The sequence below is a fragment of the Sceloporus occidentalis genome, unplaced genomic scaffold, assembly GCF_023333645.1.
Source record: "Sceloporus occidentalis isolate IW3139 unplaced genomic scaffold, rSceOcc1.0.p SCAF_59, whole genome shotgun sequence".
Taxonomy (NCBI): Eukaryota; Metazoa; Chordata; class Lepidosauria; order Squamata; family Phrynosomatidae; genus Sceloporus; species Sceloporus occidentalis.
In genome coordinates, this window is record NW_028317039.1 from 667521 (window position 1) to 687733 (window position 20213).

The window sequence follows — 20213 nt, forward strand, 5'->3', positions numbered from 1 at the left end:
TCACACTCCTATCATGCCAAGTCAGCCAGTACATGCTGAAACCTGGCCAGCTGCCCCCCTTGTGTATTGATGCTGCCAGCAGTATGGGGTCTGCACATCACTTACAGCCATCCTGTACCAGCGTGTATTGGCTGACTTGGCATGATAGGAGTGTGATTGCTAGCAGCAATCAGAGTCCCATCATGCCTAGGTTCCAGCATTTACTGGATGGATGTGTAAGTGCTGGAACCTAGGCATGATGGGACTGTGACTACTGTTAGCAATCTCACTCCTATCATGCCAAGTCAGCCAGTACATGCTGAAACCTAGCTAGCTGCCCCCCTTGTGTAGTGATGCTGCCAGCAGTATGGGGTCTGCACATCACTTACAGCCACCCTGTACCAGCATGTACTGGCTGACTTGGCATGATAGGAGTGTGATTGCTAATAGCAATCACAGCGAGCACAGTCCCATCATGCCTAGGTACCAGCATTTACTGGTTGCCTAGGCTAACAGCAATCACACTCCTATCATGCCAAGTCATATTGCTAATTTTGTCCAATTGCGTGTTACCTACTTTTATTAAACATGTGAGTTTTTATTATTATTTTTAAAGGTGGGGGTCATTTTCGGTTTTGGCTAAGTGAACCCTGAATGTTTTGGTCCAGAATTTTCATTTTAGTTCATCCCTAGAATAAATCTAGGGAATCCTGAATTTGTAGTCGCAAAACTTTCAAGGCCCAGAAATCAGTGAGAGGAAGAGTAAAGGTTTTGTGTCATTTACTTTATTTTAATCTGCATATTTTATTAAAGGCCATATTTTTTGTCACAGTGAAAAATGAGTGCGGCCCGCGCACGTATACAATTCTGATGAAGTGGCCCACTGCAGAAAAAACTTGGACACCCCTGGATTATGCCCTTTGTACATGCGCCCCTTTTTCTTTGATTATGATTCAATATGTAAATTGAATTTGTTGAATTAGTTGAAAAAAAATTGTTGGGTAAAAATCATGTTTTTTTTGGGGGGGTGAGGGGGTGGGGGGGGCCCTTAACAGATTCTCGCACCCGGGCCCTGAGGCGTCTAGTTACGCCCCTGTGCAGTTGTACTGCATTTGTACTTCACTGTACTGCAGTTTTACTGCACATTTACTGCACTTTTTTTTTTTATATTGCAAACCTACAGTTGTACTTCAATGTACTGCAGCTTTATTGCATTTGTACTTCCGTACAAAAATAACTGCAGTACAACTGCAGTACAGTGAAGTACAAATGCAGTACAACTGCAGTAAATCTGCAGTAATACTGCACTAAAAGTGCAGTATTGCAGTTTTTTCATGTCCAAAAAACTGCAGTATTACTTCAGAAAAACTGCAGTAATTTTTTCGTAAGGGTTGTTTTTCCTCTGCATTAAAACATTTGCAATGTCTCCATTGCAATAGGCCTGAAATGTACTACAATGTACGTCATTAGCTATTTGTACAAATGTGTGATAATAATTTTTTTTAAATTGAATGCATGCACTTACTTGTCATTTACTACCAGTAAACCCTTTAATAATGAATAAAATAAAATGAGAAAAAAAACATTTTGATACAAAGAAAGGTATTCTTTATTAACCCTTTCGCTGCTAAGGACGTAGTGTTTACGTTCCCACAAGTGGGCTTCAGATGCTAAGGACGTAACCACTATGTCCTCAGCAGTGACTTACCTCAGTGGAGGTCACAGGCATCACCAGGGCTTCGTCCTCCAGAAATGACATCATCGTGCAAAGTCGTGATGATGTCATCTAGAAACTTTATTAACAACTGACAATTGTCAGTTAAAGAGGTATGGGGGGATGCAGCCTCTATCTCAGGCATCTAAGCAGCTACAGACCCCCAACATATAACATATATATTAAGTTAAAATTGTAAAAATTTTACCACAGTGATCATATAGCTATAAAAAGTCGCATTCCCTTTTTAAATTTTAATCCCATGATCCCTTTGATCATGGGGGTTAAATTTAGCCAATGGTAGAGGGAGGCAATTTTTGAAACACAGGTTTTGATATTATAGTTTAGAAAAAAAAATAAAAAAAAACTAGTTTTTATTGAGTCGGAAGTGAAAAAATACACTTTTTTCCTCATTTTTGGCTTTATTTTGCAAACCTAATGAGACATATACCTATAAAAATGGTATATTTGGAATCTGCTGGGTGTGCTGAAAAAAACAATATATAGTTTGTATAGTTTATTCCCATGAAATTTACTTCTAAATGCGTTTAAACCTGAGCTGCAGCAAAATGCTCAAAATTGCCTTAGCACCAGGGTGGAAAATGGCTTAGCAGTGAAGGGGTTAAACAAGTATAGCTACATGAAGAGTATAGAGATAGACAGAGGAGAAATACATTAAAAGATACCTTTGTGGACTAAAGACTTTTGATGTACTGTGCAAAAGTTTTAGGCTGGTATGAAAAACTATGTAAAGTTTTTTCCCTTTGTCCTTCCCTCTCCTCTCCTTTTTTTTTTTTTTCTCTCTCTCTCTTCTATCTCTCTCTCCTATCTCCTTTCTCTTTTTTCCTTCTGTTCCCATGGACCCTCGTCGCCTTCGCTCTCTTTCATGTCTCCAGCCCCGACTGCTTTTCTCTGTGAGTGACCATGCCGCCGGATCAACTTAAGATAATTACCCACAATGTCCGGGGCCTCAACTCCCCCCAGAAGCGGCGACAAGCTATGCGATACTATCAGAAGCTGCATGCCGATGTTATCCTTCTACAGGAAACACACCTTCGTAAGGCCTCCTTGCCCTCATACTGGAACAGATCCTTTGGAGTCCACTATCACGCTACACATCCTACTAAACGTAAAAACGGCGTTAGTATATTCCTGAGAGCCTCAATGGGATTCCAGTGTGCGGACGTTTTGCGTGACAAATGGGGTCGTTACCTCCTTTTGTCGGAACTTTTACATAATACACCTGCAGTCATTCTCAATGTTTACGCCCCGTCGACTCAGTCAGCCTCCTTTTTTTCATCGGCTCTCGAATCTTCTCCTGCCGTTTCGTAACCTCATGATTATTGTAGGAGGCGATTTTAACACATATTGGGACGCCTTCGTTGACCGGAAAGGTCCGAATATGCGGCAGGGCTCTTCTCCAGCCTCTAAACAACTCAGAGACTTTGCTAAAACAGCGGCGATTGTGGATATTTGGCGGCTTCATCACCCCAAGGATCTGGACTTCACCTTCTTCTCTCACCCTCACAACTCCTACTCGAGGATAGACTACATTTTCCTCGGTCAGACCCTGGCCCCGGCGGCCCATGCTTCGCGGATCCACCCTATCTCCAGGTCCGACATCACGGAGTTTCACCGCTTCAATGACACTCCGGGCACTGACCCGCTGCTCCTTTGGGTTACCCATAAGGCCTTGAATAAGAAGTTGCGGCGCCAAGCCATAGACTCCCTCACTGCTAAACTCTCTTCACTAGAACAGGTCCACAAGCGGACACTAGACCCCACTGTTCTCCGGGAAATTGTTCAACTGCGGGGCGAGCTAAATGTCCTTTTTAGCAATGACGTTCTACACTCCTTGAACCATACCAAGCAAAAATTCTTCGAGTCCGCTAAAAAGCCCGATGCCATGTTGGCGCGCCGGTTACGTACCCAAAGGAAGTCACAGAATATCCATAAGATCATTGACTCTACCGACCCATTGGGTGTCACCTACAGACATTGCTCAACAATTTGCTCTCTTTTACGGCACTCTGTATGACGGCAACAAGGCCCCCAGGAACCGCTCCGGGAGCGTTTACGTACGCCGATTCCTTGACTCGCTGCCAACCACGAAACTCTCTAACCAGCAAGTTGACTTTTTGAATCAAGAGATTTCGGAGGACGAGCTACTCGCTGCCATCTCCAGTGTCAAGTCGGCCAAGGCGCCGGAGCCGGATGGACTCCCGGGCTCCTACTATAAGAAATTCAAAGATCAACTTCTGCCGCAGCTGCTACGTCTCTTCAATTCCTTCCTGGGGGGCTCTGTCCCCAAGCCTGAAATGCTGCGAGCTAAAATTATTGTTATCCACAAAGATGGAAAAGACCCCTCTAGATGCGGCAGTTACAGGCCCATCTCGCTCATTAACGCGAATATAAAGCTCTACGCTAAAGTTCTGGCTACTCGCCTGGGCAAAGTCATCACCTCCATCGTCCACCCTGACCAAGTCTGCTTTATCCCGCACCAAGAAGCACCTGATAATATCCGGCGCACGGTTGACCTGATTGAAATGGCAACACTCACCCACCAACCGGCAATGCTGTTGGCGCTCGACGCCGAAAAGGCGTTCGACAGAATAGACTGGGCTTACATGTGGGAGACCCTGAGCTGGTTCGGTTTCCGCGGCAATATTTGGCAAGGTATCTGTGCTCTCTACGACAGCCCGATGGCTTCGGTTGCACAGATGGGCTGTGAATCTCGAACCTTCGACATACTCAATGGCACGAGACAAGGGTGCCCGCTTTCTCCCCTTTTATTCGCCCTCTGCTTGGAGCCCCTGGCGATAGCTATCCGCCAGCACCCCGATATATCCGGCGTTGAGGTTCATGGTCAGCAATATAAACTAGGACTCTTCGCAGACGATATCCTCCTGACTCTATCTCGTCCCCTTGTCTCTCTGCCGAACCTATACTCGGTCTTGAACGTGTTCTCTCAGGTTTCGGGTTACAAGATCAACGACGCAAAATGTGAGGCCTTAAACGTCAATTTGGATGCTGGGACGCAACGGACTATAGCCGCGACCTTCCCGTTCCAGTGGAAACCGTCGTCACTTAAATATCTGGGCATTAATCTTACCAACAGCCCCCAGACGCTTTACGCTGCGAATTACCCCCCCGCTCCTGTCGTCGCTCCGTCAGGCTCTTCGGCAGTGGTCGCAGTACGACATTTCCTGGCTGGGCTGGATCTACGCGGTCAAAATGACTACACTGCCATGTCTGCTGTACTTGTTTCGTGCCCTGCCGATTGCTGTCAACACCAGCGACATCGACTCGTTTCAATCGTGCATGTTCCAGTTCATTTGGAATGGCAAGCGGGCCAGGATCAACCGGCACACAATGTACTTACCTAAGGAGCGGGGCGGTCTGGCGGTCCCATGCCTTCACCTTTATTATCTGTCCGCCAGACTTTCGCAGATGGAATCCTGGTCTTTTCCGGCTGGCACACTGCCCTGGATTGACATTGAACGCGCCTGTCTACCTGACCGTCAGCTCCAGTTATGCTTGTGGCTTGAACACAAAAAAAAAAGGGGATCGATCCAGCATTTGAAAAAAAAAATCTTCCAGCTTTATTTAACTTAATGATTAAAAAGCATAGTTCACACCTGTGCATCCAGTACACAGGAAACCCCAAATCTGACGCGTTTCAAGCGGTGGCTTGGCCATGATCGGTTGCCGGGCTCCCCGCTTCTTTCCACTATGCAGGCGTCCTACTCTCTCTGGAAGAAGGCTAGATTTAAATACCAGCTGCGGGGTCGTGTGTCCCAACTGACCCCACTGTTCTTTAACCCCCTCTTCCCTGAGGGCGTGGATACGCGGCAGGCGTGGTGGATCGAGGCAGGCCTGTGTAGGTTGGGTGCCTTGGTGCGCAGGGGGCGAATACTTTCATTTGAGGAGCTGCTCGACCACAAACACATCCCCCAAGCCGAGAGGTTTCGATACCTACAAATCAGACATTTTGTGCACACTCTTCTTCGTGTAGCCGGGGTCTCTGAGCTGACCGCCTTTGAACAGAGATTTCTCACCTGCCGCAGACTACGAGGCTCTATCTCTTTTCATTACTCATACCTCCTGTCCAAGACATACGTCCATCCCCCGTCTTATCGGGCACGCTGCCATGAGGCCCTACAACAAACCTTTGAAGACGATGATTGGTGTAGAGCGGCGACTAACACACATCGCATTACTGCTAACACAGTTATACGAGAGCGGTCCTACAAGGTTATTGCTCACTGGTATCTCTCACCGGTGCGGCTTTCCAAGCTCTGCCCTACTTCCGACGCCAACTGTTTTCGCCACTGTGGCGATGTGGGCACTTATCTCCACGCCTGGTGGTCCTGTCCGCTTGTCCTGCCTATCTGGTCCAAGTTTTTCCAGGATATCTCGACGGCATTGGGCACTCCGGTGACTGCTTCCCCCCAGACGGCTCTGCTGAACATGGATGTGTCGATAATGCAGCTGTCAGTACCTGGGCGTAAACTGATTCATCGGATCAGTGCCGCTATTAAACAAGCCTTGGCCAGAAGGTGTAGGGGAGTCCCTCCAACAGATGCTGAAATTCAATCCAATATTTGGCATATCATCTCTATGGAAAGGATTACGGCTAAACTTCATGATGAGATGCAGAAATTCTCTGATATTTGGGACCCCTGGATTGCGGCCTTCGCCCAGGGGAGCTCTGTTCTGCCGTTGGTGTCTCTCTGACTCGCCGCTGGTGTGAGGTCTGTCCTATTGGGAACTTTTTTTTTTTCTCTCTTCTTCTCCTTTCTCTTCTCTTTCTCTTTTTCCTCTTCTCCTCTTCCCCGCTTTCTCATGGTCATCTGCTCCCCTTCCCCTCCCCCTCCCTGTGGCTACCATTTGCTGATTATACAGTGCATATGCCATCGCATTCGTTGTCTTTCAGCGCCTGCGGCGCCGCCTGACGGCGCTGACACTCTGCACAAGCGCTCATCGGATCACAAAAAAAAAACCCAGAAAATACTGTCGACTATTGTTTATTCAGTTTTCTTTATTCTCCTGCGCTGTATACGTGTTTGCCGTGCCAGTCATATTTGTATGTACCATCTCTTAATGCTGTATCATGAGTGCCTTTACCCTTTTTGACATCTTTTGCATTCTCATATGGGCCTTGATGGCTGTTTCATGACTGGCTGTCTGTTTCTCTTTTACGTCATTCGCTGTATTGCTGTCGACACCAATAAACATGTAAAAAAATAAAATAAAAACTATGTAAAGTATGAATGCTTTCAAAAATAGACATAGGAACTCGGCAGGTAGGTTGTTCGAAACGTCTTGTAAAACTTGGTAGCCTGTTATTATACTGTTAAGCTCATGGCTCTATAGGGGCCAATCCATCGCTTTAATGACTAACTTTTTCTTTATGCTGACGATAGTTCTTAAATACTTTTGGCTATATGCTTGGGGTCTGTGTTATGCTGCAAAATAAATTTGGGACCAGCCAGATGCCTCCCTGATGGCATTGCATGATGGATAAGTACTGCCTGTACTTTTCAGTATTGAGAAGACCTTCAATCCTGACCAAATCCCCTATGCCATCTGCAGAAATGCAGCCCCAAACTTGCAAGGAACCTCCACTATGCTTAACTGTTGCCTGCAAACACCTTTTCTTGTGCCACTCTCTGGCGAACAATCTGCCTTCTGCTACAGCCAAATATTTAAAATTTTGACTCACCAGTCCAGAGCACCTGCTGACATTTTTCTGCACCCCAGTTCCTGTGTTTTCATGAGTAGTTGATTTGCTTCCATGTTAGAGGTATGGCTTCCATGAAGACCACTTCTGACCACACTTATCTGGACAGTAGATGGGTGTACCAGGCCCCACCGTTTTGTGCAATGTTAAGCTGATGGCACTGGTGAACATTTTCCCCTTTGCAAAAGGAAGTAAGCATGGTGTGTCTTTCATCTTCTGGAAGTTTCCACTGTGTCTACGGTCCTCAATATTGACAATTCTTTGTCCTTCTTCAAAAGAACATGGACAGGACAACTGAAAACCCCTGTCTGCATTAATTTTGACATTAAAAAGTCTTCAACAACCTCAACTTGTTCGTGAGTTTGGCTGTTCCTCACCCAGTTTTATGCCTTCTATAAAGCTGTTTCTCTTTCAGTTAATTATTGTGTTTCAATAATTAAACACAAATTCAAATTAAATTGATGATCATTAGCGCCTGATCTATAACTATATGCCTACAAAATCCATGACTTTGTGCAAATGTACCTAGATGAATTGATGCTGTTTTAAAAACGAGTGGTCACACACACCAAATATTGATTTGATTTAAAGTTTTATTATGTTCACTCACTTTGCATGTTGTTAAATGATAAAAATAATCTTGTAACATGTCTATTTTTGAAAACATTCTTACTTTATTTTTTCACACTTTCCTAAAACTTCTGCACAGTACTATGCATTGAGATATGTATATATACCGTATTTGGTTGAAAATGCTCTGAAAAATACCCCTTACATTCAAGGAAGTCTTATAATCAGACCTCAAATAGAGGTCTGACTATAAGACTAAGATCCAGATCCCCCGCAGCACTGCAGGGGACCTGGATCCTCCTCTATGGCAGCCGGCGAACGTCTGCGAGATGCGCGCAGACAACCTCCGCTGCTGCTGGCACTTCCTCTGAGGATTCTATGACGGGGCGCTGGCATGACATGACGTTCTGGTGCACCATCATAGATGCCCCTGCGGAAGTGCTGGCAGCAGTGGAGGTTGTCTGGCCCCATCCCGCATGCGGAATGCACACAGACAACCTCAGCTGCTGTCAGCACTTCCACCGGGGCTTCTATGACAGAGCATTCAAAGTCAAGTCGACATGTATGTCCTGAGGAAAGTCAGCAATGACTGAAACGTCGACTTGACTTTGAATAAAGAGAAATTGTTAATTTTAAAGACCTGGAGAGCTGACCATCTTTTGAAAGTGCTTAGTATGGAAACTGCTGGTTACTAGCACCAGGCTTGGGAAATTTGGAATAGTGTGCAATTGACTTTGTGAGTAAATATATACTATACATATAAAACTGCTGTTTTCGTTTTTTATTGCTTTCACACAATGTGATATAAATAAGAGGATACATTGCCAAGAATGTCACAATTGAACTGACCCTCTTACCAAATACAGTATATAATGTTTTTGCTTTATCTCTTAACGGTAATCAATTAAACATGTATTCCTCTAAATGCTACCAAGTGAGTTAAAATTGACCTGCTCTGGAGCACAAATGCTTTGTATTTCTTTTTGCTGCATTGCAGTTTCATTCATACCTAAATAATAATGAGACAGATAATTCAATGTGCATCTTGTTTAAGTTACTAAAGATATATATTATATTTAAAAAAAACACAAATCCCTGCCCAATGTAACTTATCTCTTATTTCTTTGTGATAGGCTGCAGTAATCTGTTAAACCTCTCATAGTATAGTATATTCCATATTGCTACCATCATTTGTGCATTTTTTTCCATAGCAGATATATATTTCTTCTCAAAGAATATGGTTACTTTTAAATTAATCTAAACATTTCAATCTATTCAATTTAATTTTGTTATAGTTTTAAGGCTCCTATGGCTAGTTTGTCAAACAAGTGCATTTCTTGTTGAAATAAAAACAAATTACAACAAGCCTAATCATATACACATATAAGGGATGTGCCATAATATAATTTATAAAAATTTGGTATTAGCCTAACTATTATTCCTAACAACAAGCTACATTGATTTGCCATTTCATTCTATGAAACTCTGGATTTGCAAATCTGTAGCAGTAAATTCAACATTGTTTTTGTTTACTCGTTTTACCCCTTTGTAGCTCTGAGTGTGTCTTTTCTATTGAAACTATCACCTTACAGTACAATTAGTATGTATATGTATAATTTAAAAAAATTGTATTATTATTTTTTTGCTCGATTATAAGACGACCCTTTAGGAAAAAAGTTTTACTAGTAAATGTTAATTTTTGTAAACTATGTAAACAATTTTTTAAAAATAAAAGCTATGATTGAGAATTATTTTTTTTGTTTTTATTTCCTTTTATTTTCCAACCTGCCCCCAAGTTATGCTTGCCACTCTGCCCCAGAAATGCCTTATACCCCCTATATGCCACTGTGCCCCATGATATGCCTTTTAACCCTCTGTATGCCACTGTGCCCCATTATATGCCTTTTAACCCTCTGTATGCCACTGTGCCCCATGATATGCCTTTTAACCCTCTGTATGCCACTGTGCCCCATGATATGCTTTTTGACCCCCTATGTGCCACTCTGCCTCCAGAAATGCCTTATAACTCTAGATGCCACTCTGGCATTTAGGGGATTAAAAAGGGATATTATGGGGCAGAGTGGCACATAGGGAGGTATAAGGCATTTCAGGAAGCAGAGTGGGATATAACGTTTTAAAAAGGCATTTCTGGAGGCAGAGTGGCATAAAGGGGGCTAAAATGTATATCTGGAGGCAGAGTGGCATTAAGGGGGTTAAAAGGCATATCATAGAGCACTCTGCCTACAGAAATGCCTTATGCCCCCCATTTAACCCCCCCCCCCCAAACTTACCGGTGCTTCTGACTCCCTGGTGTGTAGTTGGGGGCTCGGGGCACCAGGTAGACGTCTACGCGATTCGCGTAGGCAACTTCCACTGCAGCCAGAAGGAGGTGCTGTTAGCACCGGGGGTTGATTGCGTCCATCGTGCATACACCCTCTGACTGTCAGAGAGAATTCCCTGCAGCGGTGTGGGGAACTCTCTGACAGCCGGGGAAGGTCTGCTCGATGGACATAGACTGGCTGCAGCGGAAGTTGCCTACGCGAATCACTTAGACCTCTACCCGCTGCCCCGACTACACACCAGGGAGTGGAGGTTACCAGACAGGAGGATCCAGGTCCCCAGCAGCGCTGTGGGTGATCTGGATCTTAGTCTCATAGTCAGACCTCTATTTGAGGTCTGATTATAAGACGACCCCGATTATAAGACGAGGCCTTGTCTTATAAAAGAGCAAATAGGGTATTTAGTGCCAATTGAAGTACTTTACAGTTTATGTTACAAAAGTGAGAGGTTTAGTGCAGTTTTGACTGGGGTACAATAGGTACAGTAGATACATTAGGAAAGTAGGTCACTGCCAAACAGAATGTATTCGCTAAGTAAAGTCTAAGCTTACAAATATTTGGCAATAACTGTGTTAAAGCCGTATTGTACTCTGAGCCTTATTTTTATAGAAAGGTCTAGATAGTTGGCACTACTACATTTTGCCAGTAAAAAGAGATGAACCAATGTGCTGGGCACAAAATAATAGTAAACATCTGTGGCTAAAGATGGAGACCACACACTGCTGCACAGAATAGTCATTGTTTAGAATCCCTTTCTTGTTAATAAGCCCATGGAATGTTGCTGGCAGTTCCCCAAGGTTATTTTTCAAAGACAGATAAAGAGGACATATATTGTTGCTTATTGTTTGGTACACATATATGTATTCTGTCATACAACTTTATCAACTTTACCAAATTTGCTTTCTCTTTTTACAGCTAACAAGGTACAACTCGTTCATGGTAATTATTTACCGATAAATGGAATTTTAGATCTTTACATAGCTTCCTGCTGTCACCTTAGAGGTGCATCATACATGTTAGATCATTACAGTTCAGGGGTTATATTAAAGAAAATGATCTAATGTTAAACTGATGGACAGGAAAGAAATAGGTTCATTGCGAATGAAGTACACGTTTATGTGAGAGTTAAGGTAATGTCCACATGAACACAGGTGAAGCCAATCAGATAGTTGTAGTAATATGTATCAGTCATTGGTCAAACTCTTTATAAGTAATTATAATAGCATTGTGGATCTTTTGACCAAATAACTTGGTCAAAATAGATTAAACATGTATGTTTAAGTCAAATATAAATAATGTCCAATAGACATTTATTGTTGATAAACTACCGTATTTGCTTGATTATAAGACGAGGTTTTTTTCAGAGCAAATGCTCTGAAAAATACCCCTCGTCTTCTAATCGGGGTCGTCTTCTATACAGACCTCAAATAGAGGTCTGATTATGAGACTAAGATCCAGATCCCCCGCACCGTTGCAGGGGACCTGGATCCTCCTGTCTCTCCCCCCCCACACACACTTACCGGTGCTTCCTGCTGTATTGCCGGGGCAGCGGGTTGACGTCTACGCGATCCGCGTAGACAACGTCCGCTGCAGCCGGAAGGAGGTGTGGCTAGCAGCGGGGGTTGTCTGCGTTCGTCGCGGATACCTTCCCCAACTGTCAGAGATCAGAATTCCCCGCACGGACGCAGACAAACCCCCGCTGCCAACTCCACCTCCTTTCGGCTGCAGCGGAAGCCTGGGGGCAGATGTGCGTAACTGGGGGACAGGTTGGAAAATACAAGGAAATAAAAACAAAAAAAATATTTTTCTCAATCATAGCTTTTATTTAAAAAAAATAGTTTACATGAATTAACATTTACTGGTAAAACTTTTTTCCTTTAGGGTCGTCTTATATTCAGGCTTTTTCTTTTTTTCCTAAGTTAATATTCAGATTTTGGGGGGTCGTCTTATACGGTAATTAGTGCAATAATAAATTATACATTAAAACAAACTGCATCAAGTAGTTAACTTAGCCATCAAAGGAGCCAGTTACAAACTGCAATTCACTTTGATAGAATAGTTGTTCTTCTTTTCAGTTAATGATTTTCCTAGTGATGAACTTCTAATGTCTGGATACAAAGATGATTTATTTCTTAAAGTCTGAGACATACAGGAGACACATTAATAAGATCCAGACACCCTAACGCAAAATCCTCCGGTTCTTTACTATGTTTAAAAAAAAGATTGTGTAGCTTATATGAAAAAATAATGAGAGGCTGTTCCACTTATCTACCACATCTAAGCCCCTACAGTATAGCTTGACAAAATTTACCCAAATCATGGAGTGCACTTAGTTCACCCGTAAAACGTTGTTGTTTTGAAACCTAATGATACAAAACTGTTGAAAATGTTCTGGACTCCCAGGAGGAAAAGGGTTAAAGGGAACATCCCATTGAAAAATATTTTTCTCATGTAGCATAAAATACAATGTAATGTAAATTAGCTTTGACAATAGCATTTTTTTAATCCAAATGTGCTTCAATAAATGTCCTTTTTTCACCACAAGATAATGCAGCATGCATGCATGCAAATAACTAATACACATCCACAAAAAAATCAACACAATACTTTTGAAAATGTATTGTTAATCTGGTCATAAAAAAATAGCGGAAGCTCCTCTTTAAACCACTCATAGACTTTTCTCTGTTGGCACGTATATTATTACAGGAGTCTTAATACTCTTGCTTGAAACTAGGTTTATCTTTCTTAAGTACTTGATTAGTTACTGTTAGCTACAGGAATGTAAAAAGTAGGTGACACTTTCTTAGGATAAAACACTGAAGGGGATAGTGTGTAGCAAGTTCTGTGTAGACTTTTAAGAGTTTCAGAACCCTGTTAAACCTACCAGTTTCTCACTTAGCTGTCTTACACTGGTCATACCTGGAATATACTTCAGCCCCAGAGTCCCCTTTCTAGGCTACAAACTAAAACATTCTGAACTTCATCCCATTAAAACCACAATTCTTTTGTGTTGCAATCATATTCTTGGTGGGCTTTTTTATAAGGTGTATAACTTTCAAAGATGTTGACTGATTTTTTTTAAACATACTTTAATGAACCTGTCATTGAAAAATTACAAGATGTAATTTTGTAGAGGGTAGCCAATTGTCTAGCACACGTATGGGTGAAAAATTATGCTTAATCTTAAATCATCCGTAACCTTCCATTATATGGCTGATGGGTGGGCTGCACGCAAATCCGTGCAAACCCACAGTCCTCTATATTATGTCACAGGATGTTGTTTGCAGAATCTCATGTATGCCATTCTGGGATCAAATAGAAGGCTGTCTTGGTGAGTGCAGTAGACCCTTTTATCCCTACTTTTTGGATAACAGGTCTACTTTAACCATTTCAATGCCACAAACATCTGTGATATATGTTTGGCAAAGGGGACATCAGGAGCCAACCACATATGTCCTCTAGCATAATTTATAGAGAGAAACATTTATGTTGTATACACAAGTCTCAAGCATTTAACAATACATATGAGACTTATGTTATAGAATGTACACTAGTCAAAACTTGACGTGAAGAAATTAAAACAAATAATAGATAAATTAAAAAAAACATTACTGTTTGGAACTGTAGGGACTTACAAAAAGATTTTTTTAAATGTTTTACTTGTTGTTTTACAATTTATGGGGATTTAATGGGGAGGGAAAAAATCCCTTCATATTTTCACATAATAATTGCATGGACAACATTAGACTAGGTATCTATGAATAGCAGAATTTGTCTTTAATTAAATATATATGTATACTCTATATATTGGTTTCCTTAAGTAAAGTGTTAAGTGTAACTATAGGAAAAAAAATTGTCCCAGTATCCCAATAGGAAAAATGTGCCCCAACCCCTGGCACTTAAAGGGAAAAGCCATGCTTCTTTGTGAGGTTATTTCATCAAGCAGACATAATAGTTGATAATTTTCAACATTTCTGGTTTTATACAATTTTCTTAGTTTTTTTACCTCTCGTTTTATTTTAAAATGGATTTAGGGTTGATGCTCCCTGTCTTTTGCGTGGTGGAACAGATAGACAGTCGGGAAGAACATGCAGAGTTTGTGCTGGTTCGGAGGGATGTTCTGTTTAATCAGTTGGTTGAGACAGCACTTCTGGCTTTGGGATATTCTCACTCTTCTGCTGCACAGTCACAAGGTAAGAATATGCAGGTTTTCTTTGTTTCTAAAATGCACGGATATTTATAAAGATAGTAATTTATAGTAATCTGGTGACTTGAGCATTAAAAAATTGCATTCAGAATTTACAGACTTGTTCACATGTAGGAACAAAAGCATTTTCACTTAGGCTTTCTCCAGCAACAACAGTACTTACCCAAACTATATATTTTGGGTTTTTTTCAGGAGAAGAATGAACTTTTTCTATATATATATTATATTTTTTTCTGTATTTTTACTATAAACTGTATATATGTACTGTGTATATATATAGATATATACATTTAATACACCTTTCAATTTGCCCGGATGCTATTATATATAGTATTTAAAAAATAAAAAAGTTGACAAAAAAACAGAAAAGAACACAGCTAATATAAATGCCTCATACATCTGGAGTTTGCATCTATGTTTTTCCAAATTCACTATATAGTAATGTTAGACAGAAATAAATATATTTCCTATTTTGAAATTAAAATGTGTAAATAAATTTTTTTTCTAGCTGTCATACACACTTACATAAATATCAGAATGTCACAAAGCCACATTAAAATTCTTGGTAAAGCTTCCCCCCATAGCCACACCTTGTCACAAGGTCGAATATATGCGTTCCAAACATATGAAATGCAGAAGCAAATTTTCAAGTTCTACTACATTATTGTTTTTCTTTATTATTCTTGTTTGGCTACATTACTGGAATGTAAAGCTAATATATATATATATATATATATATATATATATATAATAGCCCTCATGCAAGTTGTATATTGACTTTTCCACATAATAAATCATGTCCCCAATTTCTTCTATTTGCAAGTGACACAAAGTTTCTGCCTTTGTACATTTGGGAGCAGCCTTCATTTGGTTGCAGAACTTTTTCCCCATTGCATAGAAACAATGCCTCTTAACTACGATTAAACAACATGTCCGATCAATGTGAATAATGGTTTTTCAGATGTCCCTCTGGGTAAAACTTTTTACCTCTTAAAGTGATTCTTCCAAAGCCTTTGACCTGTAGATGAAACATACCAATTTGAAATGACTTAAACCTTAGGGCTAAGTTTTTACTAAGTTAATTTTTGTGTAAGGTAATATTTTCCTTTGCATTGTGTCATATGAATATGATTAGCAGCTCTGAATAAGCGTGAGTCACGCATCGTTCTTCCAATGGGGCCTTTGTCCTCTTCAATTACACATGGAAGTTAATCTAATTGTATTTATAGTTCATCTTCTCATTGCTTTGCTGCTTAATCTAATATAGGAATAACATCTTTATGTTGCAATGCTTGGAGGCAGAGTTTTATGGTGGCTTGGTACTGAATGAGAGAAAATATGCAATGAAAAAGCAAATGTATTCAGTCATCATGTTTTTGTAAGGAAACCCTTCATTGAAATGAGCAAAGTGTGAAAAGTTGAGAGGAATGAAGTGCACTTGAGCACATTGAAATTTTATCAGTTGCTTTATCCCAAATTAGGATAAAAGCTTATGGCTCATCTGGATACAAGGAAGACTATATCAACAACAGCCCTGTTTAGGCATCAGCACTAAAACTCTGTACTTGTGGCACCAATATGGCTTCTGACACACTACTTAACATACTATGTTCATAGTGGAAGTGCCTGCAATCAAAAGAAACAGAAAAAGGGAAACTCCAGTAGGAAAAAAATCTTTGCACATTAGATATTTTGTTGTGTACGAAACTGCAGGTTTGAGAAAAAACATGGTTGGTAATTTATTTAATTGTATTTCATAGAGCATATTTGTGTGGCATACTTGGCTAGCGCTGTCTGCTTGTAAACCACACTGTGCTGATTTGTTCACAGTGTAAGCATTTAGCTTAGTCTTTTTTTTATCATAAACGTCCTTTAGGTAAATAGTGGCAGTAATGGAAAAAAATATGCAGGCACTCTACTGCTAATCAAGAGAGCTCTATAAAATGTAATTAATATTTCCACTGATTTTTAAAATATATATATATATATATATATATTTTTTATTTTTTTTATAGTAATGCCTTTGAACTTTAGTGACTTGATGATATGGGAAAATGACTTGTTATAAGGGAAAATATATTAGTACTTCCAGAAAATGCTAACAGGGTCTAGGCCTAGAGACCCCTCTTGTGATGATTACATTTTTTGTCATCTGGGAATCCTATCACTTTTTATGCTATTTGTGTGTGATATTTTGCATGCTCATGCCAAAGGTTTTAATAAAAGGCTCTTTAATGTTGAGCACCCTACTGTAGTACAGTATGGTATAGTATATAGAGATGACATCTTGCTTGATTTGGTAGTTAAATGGTTTCTTTGTCCACATACTAAAAGTATGTGGACATCCCTTCTAAGTATTGAGTTTAGGTGTTTTAGTCATACCCATAGCTAACAGTTATTAAATCAAGCACATACAGTGCCTTGCAAAAGTATTTACCCCCTTTCTTGGCTTTTTACCTATTTTGTTGCATTACAATCTGGAATTAAAATTGATTTTTATTAGGATTTCTTGTAGTAGACATACACAAAATAGCCCAAATTGGTGAAGTGAAATAAAGAAAATAACTTTTTTAAAACAAATTCTAAGAGATAAAAAAAGGAAAAGTGGTGCGTGGGTATGTATTCACCTGCTTTCCTATGGAGCCACTGTCTAAGATATGGTACAACCAGTTACCTTCAGAAGTCACATAGTTAGTTAAATAAAGTCCACCCTTGGACAATAACCCTAAGCATACTGCTAGCATACCCTAGCATACTGCTAAAGCAACACTTGACTGGTTTAAGGGGAAACATTTAAATGTCTTGGAATGGCCTAGTCAAAGCCCAGTGGCTAGATGTGCCAAGTTTATAGGGAGGTACCCCAAGAGACTTGCAGCTTTAATTGCTGCTAAAAGTGGCTCTACAAAGTATTGACTTGGGGTGAATAGTTATGCATGCTCAGGTTTTATGGGTTTTTTTGTCTTATTTTTTGTTTCACAATAAAAATATTTAGCATCTTCAAAGTAGTAGGCATGTTGTGTAAATCAAATGATAGAAACCCCCATTTTTATTCTGGGTGAAAAATAGGAAACATACCAAGGGGGTGAATCAGTAGCGTACCTAGCGGGGGGCGGGGGGCGGTCCGCACCGGGTGGCGCTCATCAGGGGGGTGCCAACTTGCCGGCACCCGGCACCCCTCCAGAGACGGACAGTAATGTCCGCCGCTGGAGGAGCAGGCTCGCAAGGGAGCGGTATCGGAGGTCTTTAACAGACCTCCGGCTCCCTTGAGTGATTTTAAGCCGGGTTTAAAGACCTCCGATATCGCTCCCTTGCGATCCGCGCGGCAACAGCTGCTGTGCGCCGGGATTTGTTGTCAGATCCCGGCGCACAACACTGAAGCCGCGCCCACTGAACCGGAAGAAGACAGAAGAACTGAAGAAGAGGAGCGAAGAGGAGGAAAAGAAGCTGTAAGGAGAAAAGAGGAAAGGTAGGAAAGCATTCAGTGAGTGAGAGTGGATTGGTATATGTGTGGATTGGTATGTGTGTGCATTAGTATGTGTGGATTAGTATGTGTGGATTGGTATGTGTGGATTGGTATATGTGTGGATTGAAGTGAAATTCAAAGGGGGAGAGGGTAGATAGTTAGGAGGGGGTAGATAGGGAGAAGGGAGTGATACGGGGGGATAGGGGTTAGATAGGGAGAAGGGAGTGAGAAGGGGTAGGTAGGACAAAAGGGAGTGAGAAGGGGTAGATAGGGCAATCATACTCCTATCATGCCAAGTCTGCGAGTACATCCTGGAATCTGGGTATGCCTGGGCATGATAGGAATGTGATTGCTGTTAACAATCATATATATATATTAATATTGTTATTTAAATGTTTTGTCCTATTTTGGTGTGTTACTTACTTTAAATAAAAGTGTTAGATTTTTTTTTATGGTGTGGGGGGGGTCATATTCCTTTTCGGCCAGGTAAATGCTGCATTTTTGGTTTCAGTCCAGAATTCGTTTCGGTGCATCCCTACTACTAATGAAGTGGTAGGCCTACACCACATCAATGTTTGGCTTAGTATATAGTGGTAGGTGTTATGCTGCACTATTGTCAATGTCTGGCTCAATGTATAGTGATAGGGATTACGCTGTACCACCGTCAATGTGTGCCTCAGTATATAGTGATAGGTGTTATGTTGTACCACCGTCATTGTCTGCCTCAGTATATAGTGGTAGGTGTTATGCTGTACCACCGTCAATTTCTGCCTCAGTATATAGTGATAAGTGTTATGCTGTACCACCGTCAATGTCTGCCTCAGTATATAATGATAACAGTAAGTGTTATGCTGTACCACCTTCAGTGTCTGCGCCGGTATATAACGGTATAAGCTATGCAGTTTTAAAGTGTGTGTGTGTGGGGGGGGTGCCACATACAGGATCCGCCAAATACTCTAGGTACGCCCCTGGGGTGAATACTTTGGCAAGGCACTGTAGACATGACATCTACATAGACAAACATTGGCGGTAGAATGGTTCGCACTAAAGAGTTCAGTGACATTAAACTTGGCACTGCCATAGGATGCCAGTCAGTTTGTGAAATATCCTGCTGGATATGCGCTGGTTCACTGTAAGTGCTATTATTGTGAAGTGGAAGCATCTAGGAGTAACATCTCAGCCCAAAGTAGTAGCCCATGCGCACTCACATAGTGCTTTTTCATGGTTTGTCCTAAGCCCCTTTTAACCAGCAAAGGGTAATGTTAATGCTACAGCATACAAAGACATTTTAGGCAACTATATGCTTCCAACTTTGTAGCACCAGTTTTGGGAAGGCACTATTTTAGCAAGACTGTGACCCTGTGCACAAAACGTGGTACATAAAGACATGGTTTCATGAATTTGGTGTAGAGGAACTTGAGTGGCTAAATTGCAAACCAAGCCTTCTTGTCCAAAATCAGTACATGAGCTTTCAAACACTCTTGTGGCTGAACGGGCCACAGACATACTCATGCCCAACAAGCTCATATAGGTGTAAAGGTCAGATGTTCACATACTTTTGGTAGTATAGTGTTATTGTCATATTTTTGATAACTGTGAAAACAAGAAGACAAAGCAAAATTAAGGTTAATGCTGCACGGACAGCAAAATGTTTATGTTAAATTGGTGTTCATCCAATATGATTGCCTTTAGAGCTGATGAAATACTTCCATGCCTGAGTTCTGGGGTTTTCAGTGGTGAACCTATAAGAGTGAATACAATTACAAACAATGTAATCTAGTATTTATTGTTTATGAATTGTTGCCCACCTCTGTCTGAATACAAATGTTCAGAATCACATAAAAATCGTCAGTGTCTTCAGAGATGTCACTTGTAAACAAACAATACCAGTGTGCACAGGAATTTACAGAAGAAACAGAAGCTATCATCTCCATGTGATGTGTTTCTCCTTTAAATTTGGCGCTCTTCTTCAGGTTTAAAGTCAAGAACCCTTAATGCTACAAGACCCCTAAGAAATGCGTACTGTCAAGACTTCATTTGTCTAGAATGGTTAGAATAGTTGTGTAGCTAGATATGCAGGCCTGTAAATGTTTATTAGTCAATTATGTCACCCTGCTTATCCTAATCCCATTTAACCAAGCTATTTTATAAATAGGTTTTATCCACGTGCTGCTCTTTCATATCAGAGCATGAGGACA

The 20213-nt window shown here is 41.0% G+C and overlaps 1 protein-coding gene across 1 annotated transcript in view; it reads left to right on the forward strand.

Moving 5' to 3' along the window:
- The window catches only part of LOC149287530 (DNA-binding protein SATB2-like), a 122719-nt gene that overhangs the window by 13257 nt on the left and 89249 nt on the right, over positions 1-20213 (forward strand). Inside the window, exon 3 of the mRNA XM_089492683.1 lies at positions 14380-14538. Coding sequence (XP_089348809.1) covers positions 14380-14538 — 159 coding nt within the window. The remainder of the gene's footprint in view (positions 1-14379; positions 14539-20213) is intronic.